This window comes from Vipera berus (genome assembly GCF_964194415.1).
Source record: "Vipera berus genome assembly, chromosome: 13".
Classification (NCBI taxonomy): Eukaryota; Metazoa; Chordata; class Lepidosauria; order Squamata; family Viperidae; genus Vipera; species Vipera berus.
In genome coordinates, this window is record NC_138216.1 from 1,282,165 (window position 1) to 1,295,482 (window position 13,318).

At 52.1% G+C, this 13,318-nt stretch overlaps 1 protein-coding gene across 1 annotated transcript; it reads right to left on the minus strand.

Moving 5' to 3' along the window:
* Window positions 1-224: 224 nt before the first annotated feature.
* RAI1 (retinoic acid induced 1) lies at window positions 225-13,083 on the minus strand (the record flags this gene model as incomplete). The annotated part of the gene is made up of 4 exons (XM_081338592.1): window positions 225-360; window positions 2,983-3,032; window positions 4,645-4,738; window positions 7,339-13,083. The coding sequence occupies 4 exons, from the start codon at window positions 13,081-13,083 to the stop codon at window positions 346-348; spliced, it is 5,904 nt and encodes a 1,967-aa protein (XP_081194718.1). The 3' UTR covers window positions 225-345.
* Window positions 13,084-13,318: the final 235 nt, after the last annotated feature.

Here is a 13,318-nt window from a genome sequence, read left to right on the forward strand (position 1 = left end):
CTTCCTGATGGGTGGGAGAGGAAGGTTCCCAGGAGCTGGGCAGCAGGGTAGTCGGGGGTCTTGTGCCCTTTGGGGTCAGCTTGCAAGGAAGTTGCCGAGGCCTGAGCGAAGAGGAAGCGAGGCTGGCAAGGCCAGGTCCATTCACAGTAGAAGTACTATTGCAAAGGGGAGGGGCAGGGGGGAGGACAGGGCCCGTGAGGGTGGGCACTGTGCTCCTCCTTGGGCCGTCTGTCCAGAGTTCCTCTTGGTTGCAGCTACTGCAAAGGGGCGTGCCGAGGCAGAGCCCCCCCCCTCACTGGGTAGGGACTCCGGCAGCAGCAGACGCTGCCCTGCTCGGTGGGTCCATTATAGCAGCTGCATCTGCAGGAAAAGGGGATCAAAAAGAAGAAAAAGAATGAAAAGATGCACCCCGAAAGTTTATTTGGACTATTTTTCCCTTGGCTGTTCCTCTGGAGCCCTGTGGACACAGTGAAGTTCCCCCCCCCCGCCCCCAAGAGAAGAAGCTGGAGGTGAACAGCCCCCTCCTCAACATTTAGCCACCTCTAGCTGACCATGGAGGGCACCTGTGCTTGACCCACCCTGGCTTGGGAGGGAGTTGCCCTTAGAAAAAGACCCTTGTTTCCTTTATCAGGATAAATTCACCTTGGCTGTGAATTCCGCCCCCCCCCATGATTTCCCATAAAGGCTGGCCCTTGTCCTTGCGTCAAAACACAAACAGGCTTTTCACAAACTGTGTTAGGGCCTCCTTCCCTCCTCTGCCTTTCTTTCTTTCTTTCTTTCTTTCTTTCTTTCTTTCTTTCTTTCTTTCTTTCTTTCTTTCTTTCTTTCTTTCTTTCTTTCTTTCTTTCTTTCATCTGTCACTTCTCTTTTCTTCTTTTTTGTTCAAACGAGTCAAGGCTGGCGGTGGACGCGACACAAGAGGGCAGCAGAAAAACCTGTTTCTAGGCTGGCCGATTGGCCCACAGGGAGACCCATTCAGAAGAGCAAAGGGAGGTTCCCTCCACCAGGATATCTCCTGGCCCTTCCCTCCTCTCTTTGGGCCTCAGATAATAGGAGACCCTGTTGGGGGGGGGACTGCCCCCCCTTCTCCTCCCTTGAGATTTTTTGCCTTCTCACATGCTGGCTGGGTTCGCAGCCTGCAAGATGCTAATGTGCAAGAGAGAAACGGAAATCAGAGCAGGAATTTCTTCTGAAAAGCCTGGAACACACCAGATATATCCTGTGAGACCTGGAAGCTCGCTCTGAGGATTGTCTGGCCACCCCTCGATAAACATACAAGGGATGCATGTTTTCAAGCACAGGCTTCAAAACCAGAGCTTTAGGGGTGAAAGGCCCTTGGAGACGAAGCTACGAGGGTCTTCCTGATAAATAGGTCAAGGGAGAAGGACTGGGGGAAACCCCCCCCCCCGACACACACACACACACACACACACACACACACACACACACACACACACACACACTCTTCTCTCTTCCCCCGCAGCCCAAGAAGAACAAGGCAACTCTGTCTCCCTGGGGTCTGAACTGATTTCCTGCAGAGGAGTTTGGAAACCAGGTCAAGGCGGTGTGGCATCTGGAGCAGAGCGGCAGGTTTTCCAACAGAGCAAGACGGCCTGATCTAAACACCTGAGAGGAAGCTGGATGTCGTGTGGATTGGGGCACAACCCTCGGTGGGAGTGAAGCACGAGACAGGGAGGATCTTTTGCAGGAGAGCTCCTCTGAGTCTCATCAACCTTCCCGTCCACAGAAATCCTCCCTTGTCTTCTACAAAGACAGCCACCCGTTTAGTGAAGTTGTGATGGCTTTGGAAAAAGGGACCCGCAATCAGTCCTTGTGCACGATCGTGGGAACGCTGCAAAATAATCTTTCTGGAGAGGTAATTTCTTTGCCCTGCTGCGGCTCTCCAGGGGTCTCCAGAGTTTTGCAGCCCAGAGGCTTTCCCACATGTTTGGGGAGGGAAGAGAGAGAGAGAAGACGAGCTTGTATTGACTTGCTGGCCACTGAGGCTCAGTCTTGGCTACGATCAAACCGAGCAGGAGGCTTGGTGAGGGGCAAGGAGGCCTTCCGAAGCTGGCCGGCAGTAGCCGCTGCTGCCGCCCTCTTTGGCCAGCCGAAGACCCTTCCTCTGTCTCCAATTAACAGAATAACAAAGTTGGAAGGGACCTTGGGGGTCTTCTAGCCCACCCACTGCTCAAGCAGAAAACTCTAGACCATTTCAGACAAATGATTGTCCTGTCCAATCTCTTTTTAAAAAATTTTCTTAAACAATTTTTTCTCTTTCTTTGAAACTTTGATGTATCTGCCCCCGGATCCATCTCTCCCTCCCACCCACCCCACCCTCTCTTTCGGCTCCTCGGCCGGTGTCTGCTTTAAATTGCCCACAGCCAGTTGTGGGCAGGAAGAGACCAGCAGGAAATGCTCGCTGGGCTGATTCAATTATATCCCAAGGTCTGGCCAGTGAATCTTCAGCAAGAGCAGACGAGGCTTGTCGAGGACTGTCTCCTGGGTCTTGAATGGGGGGAGGGAGAGAAAGAAGGGGGCAGGGCAGAAGGAAAGCCCCCTCCTGCCTCTCTCCCATCCTCATTATTTCGGAGGACATCTGAAGCGAGAGGATGGGGGATCTGGGAAGGAACGGGAGCTGTTGCTGAGAAGCACAGCCATTGGGGGTGAGTAGAGAAACATGGGGGGCCTGGAGTGCTCCCCCAAAACCTCTTGCTTGGTTTGATCATGGCCAAGACTGAGCCTCAGCAGCCAGCAAGTGCAGAGGAGAAGCCTCCAAATGGGTGGCTGTGTACATTTGTTTAATAAGTAATCAATCAACCAATAAACATCAGCTGCATCACTTGTTGGATCATCCTTGCAGACCTTCTGACTGCAGGCAAGAGGGAAGGGCAGAGAGCTAACTCAAGAAAGAGCAAAGGGGCCGGGAGAGTAGAGGGTCCAGATCCCCCCTCTTTGGCTCCTAAGGATCGGTGCACCTACCTTGTGTTTAGGGCAGTTGAGCAAGAAAGTCTCTTCAACTAACGAACAACCTACAGAAGAGAGCAGAAAAGGGGCAATGAAAGTCACTCACCAAGGAGAACGTTTGTGGAATATCTGTGGCTCAGGGCTGAAGTGAGGAGTCCCGGGTGCTCTCTGAGCCTGGCTGCTTTCTTGCAGACATTTCATGACCCAACCAGGTGACATCATCAATGCTAGGAGGGAGCAGGGACAAACCTCTAGCACTGATGATGATAGCCAGGTGGATCATGAAACGTCTGCAAGAAAACAGGCAAACTCAGAAAGCTCCAAGGACACCTCACAGTCCTGTGTCCCTGAGAACTGGCTATTCCGTTTTTTCTTCCCTACATTCATGAAATGTCCTTTTCCTTTCCTCCTTTCTCTTTCTACCTGAATCTCGGCCAGATTTCTCCTCTTTTATCTCCCCCACATCCCCAAGTTCTCTTGGCTGCCTTCCTAACAAGGAAATGGGCGGTTAACTCTTTGCTCGTTTCAGCAGTAGGCGAAGAAGAGAGCCGTCTACCATTTCGACACATCATCTATTGAATAATTTCCCCTTTGGGCTGCCTTGGAAATTATGGTTTGACAGCCACCTTTGGAGGACTCCCCGGCTGCCTGCCTTCAGAGTCTCCTGCAGCCCTGAGACTCCAGGCTGGGCCCCTCTGCTACAGGAATACCACCCTTGTGCAAATAAATAATTGCAAGCCGAAAAACGGAAGAGGGGGGGGAAGCTTGTTGCAAAGGGCCTGCATTGCTCCTGCATTTTAAAATAACAAAAGAAATGTTCTTAGGAGCAGCCACCAGACACTTTTTCCAATTTCCTTCCTCTTTGCCCTCCCTCTCCCTCCCTCCCTCCCCGGATTTCAAATAACTGGCTTCAAAAATGTGGTGTTCTCAGCGCCTGTGGAGGAATGGAGAGATAACCTTGAGGAAGGGAACATAAACGGCTCAGTCCGAGGAGGGAGCAGGAGAAAGAAATTCAGAATAATTGCACCTTGATTCTCTTTGGTGTAAGGGGGATCAAAGGCAAAATCCGGCAGCCGTTCAAGATGCTGTTGTGATACCCTATAATAGTAAAATAGCATTTCTGGAAGCCAGCTCGCGTGTTCTCTCCTGGTCTACCTTGAAGGCAGGGTTGGTAAAAAAATAATAATAATAATAATCAAGTTGCTAGCTGCCCTATCTATCTACGGAAATTTTTAATCATCCAGGTCATGCTTGTCCCAAAGGTGTTTTTTCCCCAAAACTCAACTGGACTTTCTTGTTGTGGCTTTTTCTTGAAAACATTTCACTTCACATCCAAGAAGCTTCTTCAGTTCTGAGCTGAAAAACGGACGAAGAACTGGGGAAGCTTCTTGGATGAGAAGTGAAAGGTTTTTAAGAAAAAAAAAACTAAGAAAGTCCAACTGCCTTTTGGAAAAGAACTTTTGGGATAACTGCCTTAGCACGATCGAAACTCATTTGCTTCTTAGGTGGATCGCACAACCGGCACACATAAAAAACAGGTGGGAGTTTGATGACGCTGACACAACCACCATCTTCATTTTATTGGACACACCCTAAAGACACCCCTGCTTGAAGGGCTGAGAGTTCCCAAATTATTCAGAGTTATTTACTTACTGCTCCCGCCTGTGAGATGCTTACCTGCGTCAATGGCACATGTGTAGTGAAATATCTGGGTGCACCCCTGGTGACAGCAGCCAACGGTTGCCCCAACTCGCTGACAGCCGGAACACCGCTGCAATCGCCAGGGAGGGGAAGAAAACAGAAATTCCATGAGCTCTAGTGACATGAATCTTGGCTCTGCCCAAAGTTGCCTTTTGAGAAGAACCTCTACTCCATCCAGAGTGAATTTGGGCAAAGGTGAGCTACCTGAAGGCTCAGCGTTCGTGACGTTTCTCTGGACTAGTTGGAATTCATGATTGTTGTCCTTCCCTGGTGCCAGAAAACATAAAATACTGTATCTTCCCAGGGTAACTGAACTCCCATTTTCACTTCACTGGATTCCATTTTCCTGGCCAAACCATCTAACGAAGAGGGTCAGTATTGACAGATTTGCCAAGGAATTCTAGGACAGCCCACTTTCGTAAAACATAGCCCCAATGGTCACTCCTGGGCATGCACAGCTCATTTTTTCTACGCATCTGAGAAAATTTACACATCTGAGAAAGTTTTCTGACTTGGGAACTCACTAAACCTGGTGAGAAACATCAGCATTATGCCTGAGCAATGTCGGTTTTCTTCTAGTTCCCTTGTACACCCAAGTGGTAAACCAGCTGCTTTAAGCCTTTGGGCCCTAACACCCAGGTGTGTCCTAGCACTGGTCGTCTTCAGCCAAATTGCAAGATTCGCCTCTTTCTTCCTCTCTTGCAGAGTGGGGGGACCTTTTCCAGGCTCCCCTCGGCTGAACGAGGGGCCAATTTCCAGACGACCTATGTGGAGGAGAAGCTGTCACGCTCTTGTCCTGTCTTTCCTAATTTCATGAGGGCAACCTGGCCTGCACAGACTCCTTCTCAACTACAAGAATCTGAAGGACTTTTTTTGGAAGGATATTCTGAAAATGGGTGAAAGGATGGTGGGTTAAAAAACCAGCCAAGTGAAGTCGTGAGGGAGAAGAAGACCTACCACCACCTTGGACAGCAGCTGAGAGAGTCAGAAGGCAAGCAAGAGAGACCAGAACACCATCTACTTTCTTTAGAAGATCCTGGGTTATTTCCCAAGAGACACACCTCTGCTATGACATGCCCTCTGCGGTGGTTTCTTACATTTCCCAGCAATTCCTTGCAATACCATTACAGTTTGAGATCCTCAAATTCCTTGTCTTGCCTATTTAGTAGGATCAGCTGGAAAAATGTGGATATTTGGATAGAAAACACATAATAGGCAGATCATTCTCACAGCTACACTTTGGGGGAGGCATAATCAGATCTGCAGCATGATGCAGTAGCTACCACCAACCCTTGCTGAAAGGAACCTCCATGGACAGGCGTAATATACCACAGCATGATCAATGACAGGGACCGACAGCCTTCCTGCTCCACTGATGGGCATGTGAGAGGCACCAACCAGAAATGTTATTCTATCCACCATCTGAAAACCTCCAGGAAGCCATCCTCAACTCAAGAGAGGCAGAGATTATTTTTCTGAAGGGTGCCATCTTCCCTCCACACATATCCATGGAGTTACTTTGACAGGCATTTCTTCCTGGGACCCCTCTTTGGCCCACCAAAACTGTGTAGGAAGCCAGCAGGCCCATGTCTTCTTGTGTAATTACACTCTCTGTAAGAATGGCCCTATTATATCCAAGTCTTGAGTTTCAGGGGTCCTTGTTGCTTTCTGAGTTTGTTTTCCTGCAAATGTTTCATTATCCTAATTAGGTAACATCATTAGTGCTAGTCAGTGCTATGATGTTACCTGGTTTGGGTCATGAAACATCTGCAAGAAAACAATGAAGCTCGGAGAGCACCAAGGACCTTACAGTCTACCTCCTCCTCCTCCTCCTCCTCCCTGCAAACCCCATTCACTTCTAACACTGATGATGCTACCTAGTTTGGGTCATGAAACATCTGCAAGAAAACAGCGAAGCTCGGAGAGCACCAAGGACCTTACAGTCTTCCTCCTCCTCCTCCTCCTCCTCCCTGCAAACCCCATTCACTTCTAGCACTGATGATGCTACCTAGTTTGGGTCATGAAACATCTGCAAGAAAACAACGAAGCTCGGAGAGCACCCAAAGAACCCTCATTAACACCCTGAGCTACAAATATTCTCCTTTGTTATTAATCCTGAGTTGGTCTGAAGTTTGCAAACTCAGGACTTGGAGACAGCCGTGTTCTCCTTACACTCTTACAGGGAGGGTCTGTTTTCCCAAGCAAGAAAATAAAACTGATAGAATATCAACTGAAAAATTAAGTAGAGAAACCCTAAACCACGGGTAGGCAACCTCGGCTCTTTTATGACTCATGGACTTCAACTCCCAGAATTCCTGAGTCAGCTGACTCAGGAATTCTGGGAGTTGAGGTCCATGAGTCATAAAAGAGCCGAGGTTGCCTACCCCTGCCCTAAACCTTCTAGAGTTGATCCAACCAGAAGCAACCAGGTGGGAGCATTAGGATCAGACAGACTGGGCTGCATTCCTTGGCTCTTCTCCAAAGCCTGCTGCAGATACAGATCTGAGTATCTTCCAACTTTGGCTGCCCCACTGCCTTCCTTTCCCCCCCCCCACTGCACCCTGCCATCTCTAACTGTGCAGCTTCCTTGACTCTGATCAGCACTAGGTGAGCCTGTCGTTGTTTCTGTCCCCAGGGACACCACAATCACTCTCAGGGTGTTCCTCTTACCACATCCACGGCCATCTTTATTGCCTCCTGCAGTCCATAGAGTTTCCCTGCCACCAGGTACACCCCAGCTGTCCATATAGCACAGGCTTCGTGAACCCAGTGCTCCTGCGTCTCTCCAGCAGGGTCTGGCAGTGGCGAATCAGCTTTGCCGCATTCGTGCCTCCGAAGCTTCTCAACCGCTGCTACTGTCACCCCTGCCGTAGCCTCCTCTCCCTCTGTCCTCTCATCGCAACAGTAACAGCTTTGCAGTTTCCTAAACAGCCCCCTTGAACTCGAACGGAGAGCGCTCTGCCTTGCTGAGTCAGCGCCATTGTCCAACCTCGGTGGCTTTCCCCCCAGAGAGCCGGTTGTGCAATTATTATCTGTTGCTTTGAGCAGTCTTTCTGCCAACGAGGAGGACGAGGGAGCTCCTTCCCCCAGTCCCTCCACTTTGACCTTCTCTTTCAGCCTCGATTTCTTCTTCGGCAGGCAGTCCTCGGGGTAGTACGGCCCGCAGAGGTCCCCCTGGTCTTTGTAATTGGCCGGTTGGCGGCACAAGCAGCAGACCAAGCAGGCAGTATTGAGGGCCTTGGAGACCACCGGCCCGAGGTGCATCATGGACGACAGAGGTAGGATGGCTGGAGGCCGCAGACAAGCGGTCCCCAAAAGCCCAGCTTGGGCAGACAAAGAAGAAAACAAAGAAGTGTGCTGCTGCTGCTGCTGCTGCTGCTGCTGCTGCTGATTGTGGAGTTTCGCCTCTTCGGCTGGGCAGTTGATGACTGTGCAAGTGGTGATAAATTCATCCCACTTCTCCATCCGGACGTACGGTGAGAAGGGTGGTGCCCGGCTGTCCGCCCTCAGCCGCTTACAGGAGATGTACTTGAGCCGGATCTCGGGCTCCGTGGGGCTCAGCAGAGGTGCCTGCTGCTGGTGCCGTCGCCTGGTCTTGTTTTTGCACCGAGAGGGTACACTTTGGACCTTCCGGCGCTTGTGGTGCTTCCTTTGTCTCTTGGTGTAGCCGTTGTAGTTGGCGTGGTGGGCTCGCTGCTTCTGGGCCCGGGTCTGGGCCTGGGGGGACCTCCCTTCCACACTCTCGGTGCCCCCCGAGCCTTTGTCTTCGCCTTTGGGCTTCTCCCCTTCCCTTTGTCCCTCATCGCCTTTCCCAGCCGCCGTGGCCACCGTCACCAGCCCAGGTTTCTCTTGGGTTGCAAGGAACAAAGCCGGGCTCAGGTGAGGGCACTTCTCCAAACTATTTTTGGCCAGGTGGAAGGAGGCGGCTTTCCCCTTTCTGTTCCGCTTCTTGGGCAGCAGGCAGACGGTGCTTGCAGCCATGCTGTCGCCGCTGAGCTGCAACGTCTCGGGAGATGAATAGGCCTCACCCTTGAAGCAGTTGGAGGACAGCTTCTTACTGTTCATTAGCTTTCCTCTGAAGGATCTGTTGTTCGGGTTTCTGCATAATTGCTCGGCTGCTGGAGCGGCGGGAGCCTTTTGTGATAAAGCCTGGTTTAATGGCCGAGCTTCCCCCACGGCTGGGGTTCCACTCGTATTCTTTGAGGCCTGCTCCCGCTCTGGAAGGGAAGGGCTGAGAGGATTACTGTGGGTGGCGGTAGCGGCAGTGACCGCCGGAACCGTGCTGGGGATGGCAGTGGCCACCGTTCTGCAGGCAAACTTTTTCAGGTTGGGAGAGGTGATCTTCTGCACAATCGCCTCCAGCTTCAAGCCCCTTCCTTTCCTCGGGGGCAGAACTTTGGTCTTCATAGCACCCTGGAAGGAAGCCCGGGAGGTGATTTTGATGCAGACCCCTGGGTTTTCTTTTGCCTGGGGGGATTTGAGCATCACTTCACAGGCGTTCTTGGGAGACGGTTTCACACTGGTTCGCCTGGAGGATGGCATCCTCTTAAAAAGGCCAGAAGACACGTCTGGCTTCTCTTCTTTCCCACTGCTGCTGCTGTGATTGTTGCTTCGTAGGATCAGGTTCCGTTTCTTAGCAGGAATCGGGGGCAGGAAAACAGACTTTCTTTTCAGGGCATGAAGTGGCCTCTCAGATATCTTGCCGGCCATTTCTGGCCTGGCTTTCATTTGTTTGCCCAGCTTGCTCTCCTTCTCAGAACTGATCTTGAAGGACCCCGGCAAGTGGTTGTTGGGGAACACCTTCCTGGGCAGTTTGGCATTTTTGAAGTCTACTTCCACCAAGTTTTTCTCCCTCCTTCGCTTGGTGTAGAAGACCTCCTGAGTTCGGGTCCTGGAACGGAGAATCATGGATTGTTGATCTTTCATCTCGGTTTCGACCATGTCGGCTTCTTTGGCCTTGGCAACAGCAGAGTCTTCGTTCTGGGTCAAGTTGGAGATCAGGGGAGGAAACGGATTGCAGGACTTTGGTGATGTCTTCCCATTGGCCTTCCTAGCTTTGAAGGCCACTCTCTCTTTCAAAACACACATTGACTTCTTGCCCCCCAACTTCTCATGAGGAGTTGAAGCTTTAGCACCTTCTAGAGGGTCTGGCATTCGTGGTTCGGTCATTGCAGTAAAGGAACGGGTACACATCCTGGCCGGCAAGCCTTCCATGGGGAACCTGGGAGTCTGGCCATGGGTGTTCTTACTGGGCATTTCAATCAGACTGTTGGGAGCTGGGCATGTATTGGCCACCAGGCCAGCTGCTTGAATGCCTGAACATGGATTTGACATGGACTGAATAGGCTGTTCTCCACCCGACAGTCTACACTGAAGCTTTTTATTCCGAAGACTTTTACCTCTGGAGGTGGGTTCTGATGTTATGGTCAGCTTATCTGGTAGGACTTGTTTCTTCAACAGCAAGGTAGCTGACATCTCGGTCTTATCTTGAGGGGCATTTTCACCAGCTGCTGACTCTTCCTTGGACTTCAAGGGGTGCAGAGATGTTTCAAACCAGCTTTTCACTTTTGTGTCTGTGCCAACTGCTGGTCCTAAAAGGAGAACGGATGGGTCAGATAAGTGAGAAGGAGGAGCAGTGTTCTCTTTCTCAACAGCGTTGGTGGCTTCCTCTGCCGATCCTGGAGTGTCCTGGAGAGAAAGGACTCGGGCGTTTCCCGCAGGCTTAGGGGTGAAGGCATCGTAAGTCAAAGTCTTTTGCTCAGAGCCAGCTAATTCACACAAAGAGGAATACTCTTCGGGTTCCAAATCAGATTCTTTCAGGTCTGGAGAAGACATCATGGGCAGTTCGCTGAAGTCTTCTCCTGAACAGGAGTTCCTGGCAGTGTCCTCCAGCCATCGTTCGCTCTCTGTCCTTGTGGCCTCGTCGTAATTTAAGCCCTCCGCTTTGCTGGCCTGCTGCTGCTGCTGCTGGCTGAACCCTGCCATCCCCTCCTCACCCGCAGCTGAGCCCTCGGGGCCACAGAGACTCAAGCAGGAGGCATTTTTTTTCTCCTGGGAAGGCTCGCCCAGCTTGCCAGAGAACAAGCTCTTGGGGAGATCCGAAGACTGGAGGCTCGACCCGAGCTCTTTCCAGGTGTCGCTGAGGTTCTCATCAGGCCACTCAAAGTTCTCCATGGCATTTTCAGAACTCACTGAATTGGCGGGGGCATTGGAATAGCAGCTGAAGCTTCCGGGGCTCTCAGAAGTGGATGCGGCCACCGAGATGTTTGGCTTGGCACTGTAGCCCACAGAGCTGGTGGTTTTTAGGGAATTCTTCGTCTCGGCTGTGGTGAAGGAAACCTGGGAGTTGTCGTAAACCTCCTCGGTGAAACTCTTCCCGTTATTACGTCCCAGTCCTTTGTCTATCTTCAAGGGCTCAGCAAGAGCTCCGGAGTCCCCCTGGTTGGACCAGGGACTTTTGACCACAGAGTCAAGGCAAGTCCTGTGATTCTCTAAGTGGAAGGGAGATTTGTCCGGGTCTTTGTTTGGAGCAGGAGAATCGGCCCAGCCTTTGTCCGCTTTCTCGCTGATAGCATCCTGCAGACCGATAATTTCAGAGGCCAGCTCCTCTTGAGAAAGGGCGCTGAGGAGCAGCCGGGGGCAATCCCTTTCGCCGGCAACAAACTTTGTGAAGCTCTCCAAGGGCAGGCTGGCGTGAATGCTTTGGAAGGAATCGTCGGACTTGGTCGACATGTTATCTGGAGAAGTCACTGAGCAGGTGGACACGGATTCGGGCTTGGGTTTGGAATTGACCCGAGCCGGGCTACGGCTTTGGCCGCAGTACAGGAAGCCCCTCTCCAGCTGGTCTTCGGAGCCGCTCAGGTAATCGGTGTCTTGGGTTTCGGCATGGACCGACTGGGGGGTGCTGAGGGGCTCCGAGTGTGGAGTCCCCGCTTGCTCTGCAGAATAACTGTTACCCTCAGGGCTGCAGTGCTGCCCCTTGAGTTGCTCTGGAGTCCTCGGTGAATTTTTCATCCCCTTCTTCTGCAGCATCCCGCTGGACTTGGAAAGGAGAAGCTGCTGGACGGTGTTGGAGATGTTTTCCACTTGAGAGGTAAGGGCTGTGAGGCTTTGAAGACTCAGATCCGACAAGAGGTTCTCGGGGATCTTCTCCTTTGACAAGTTCTTGCAGTTGGCAGGTGGCTGGGCGTCGGAGCTTGCCCCATCGGTCGGCGACGGGTTCAGCAAAGGCATGAAGTGGCTATGGTCAGCGAGGTTGGCTGGGAATGTCCCAGTGGTCAGCGACTGCTGGCTATATTGGAAGTTCTCTAAGTTAGGCATCAAGGGAGAAGGTGTTGAACTGTAGGATGGGGACCTCCCGACAGAACGAGCTGGAGAGTGACTTGAGCTAGGGCTAAACGTTTGGTAATACTGGTCCGGTGTCCTCACCGGAGCATCAGCTTGGCAGTAACTCTGTCCTGGCTGGTTATAATGTTGGTATTTTGCTAGGTTTTGATAGTGCAGGGCCTCCTGAGCATGGTGTCGACCTTGCAGAGAGGGCGGAGGTGGGGGTGGTGGCGGGGGTGGCTGTTGCGGCTGTTGCTCGTAGCTGATTCGGTTGGGCTGATAGCTATGTAAACCCTGGACCCGTTGTGCAGTGGGCAAGTTAGCGGCACTGCCCAGACCCCTTTCGTGCGTGGGTGGGGCAGGAGGAGGGTTGCAACTTTTGTAGGAATGAGCTGTCTGGCCCCCGCTCTGTACTGATGTGTACGTGGAGGAAGCCGGGAAGGACTGGGAATGCTGCGGAAAGTGGGACCCTTGTGAGAAGGATAGCGAGGAGGGCACCTCGTTCTGCATCTTCTGCCTGGGGAGTTTGGGGTACGTCAGGGGAGAGGGCTGAGGTCCCGGCTGCTGCTGGAGATGCAAGGAGTGACTTCGGAAGGGCAGCTGGCCTGTCTGTTCGTGGTACTGCCTGCCACCGGATGGGGTCGCCGTCTTTTTCATCAGGTTATCCTCGTACTTGGCCACCCCGCCAGGTAAAGGCTGAGGAGGCTGCTGCTGCTGCTGCTGCGGGGACCCCCACCCCTGCAGGCTGTCGTCTCCGGCATAGCGGGAAGGGTAGGGGCTATTCTCTTGGACCGGGTAATTGGGGAAGGAGGCCGGCCTGCTGGGCAGCTGTTGGCCGCGTAACGGCTTACTGCTTCCCCGGTGGTACTTCTCCACGGTGCTGTTTTCACCAAAGGCTTGGTACGGCAATGGGGGCAGCTGAGGAGGTGGCTGCTGGGCGCTGTAATACTCTTTTGTCACCAGCCTCTGACGTTCGCAGGCTGGGCTTTGATGCCTGTAATTCTCCAGGCGTGATGAATCTTGCGAAGAAGTCGGTTGGTAGTTCTGCTGGTTGCCATGGAAACCACACCTTTCACGAAAGGACTGCATGGCTGGGCCTTGTTATCTGCGGAGAGAAAAAGCAGAAACTGGAGGATTAAAGTCAACGCATTTTTTTCCTCCTCTTCTCTCTCCGCCCCGCCCAACTTTTCACCTTGAATTGTTGTGGCTTTGTCATTGGTTCTGCTTTGCAAACAAATAAACAAATGCCGGAGTCGAAGGCAGATCTCTCTCTCTCTCTCTCTCTCTCTCTGTTTCTCCTCCACTCCGGCTTTGCATTCTCCCC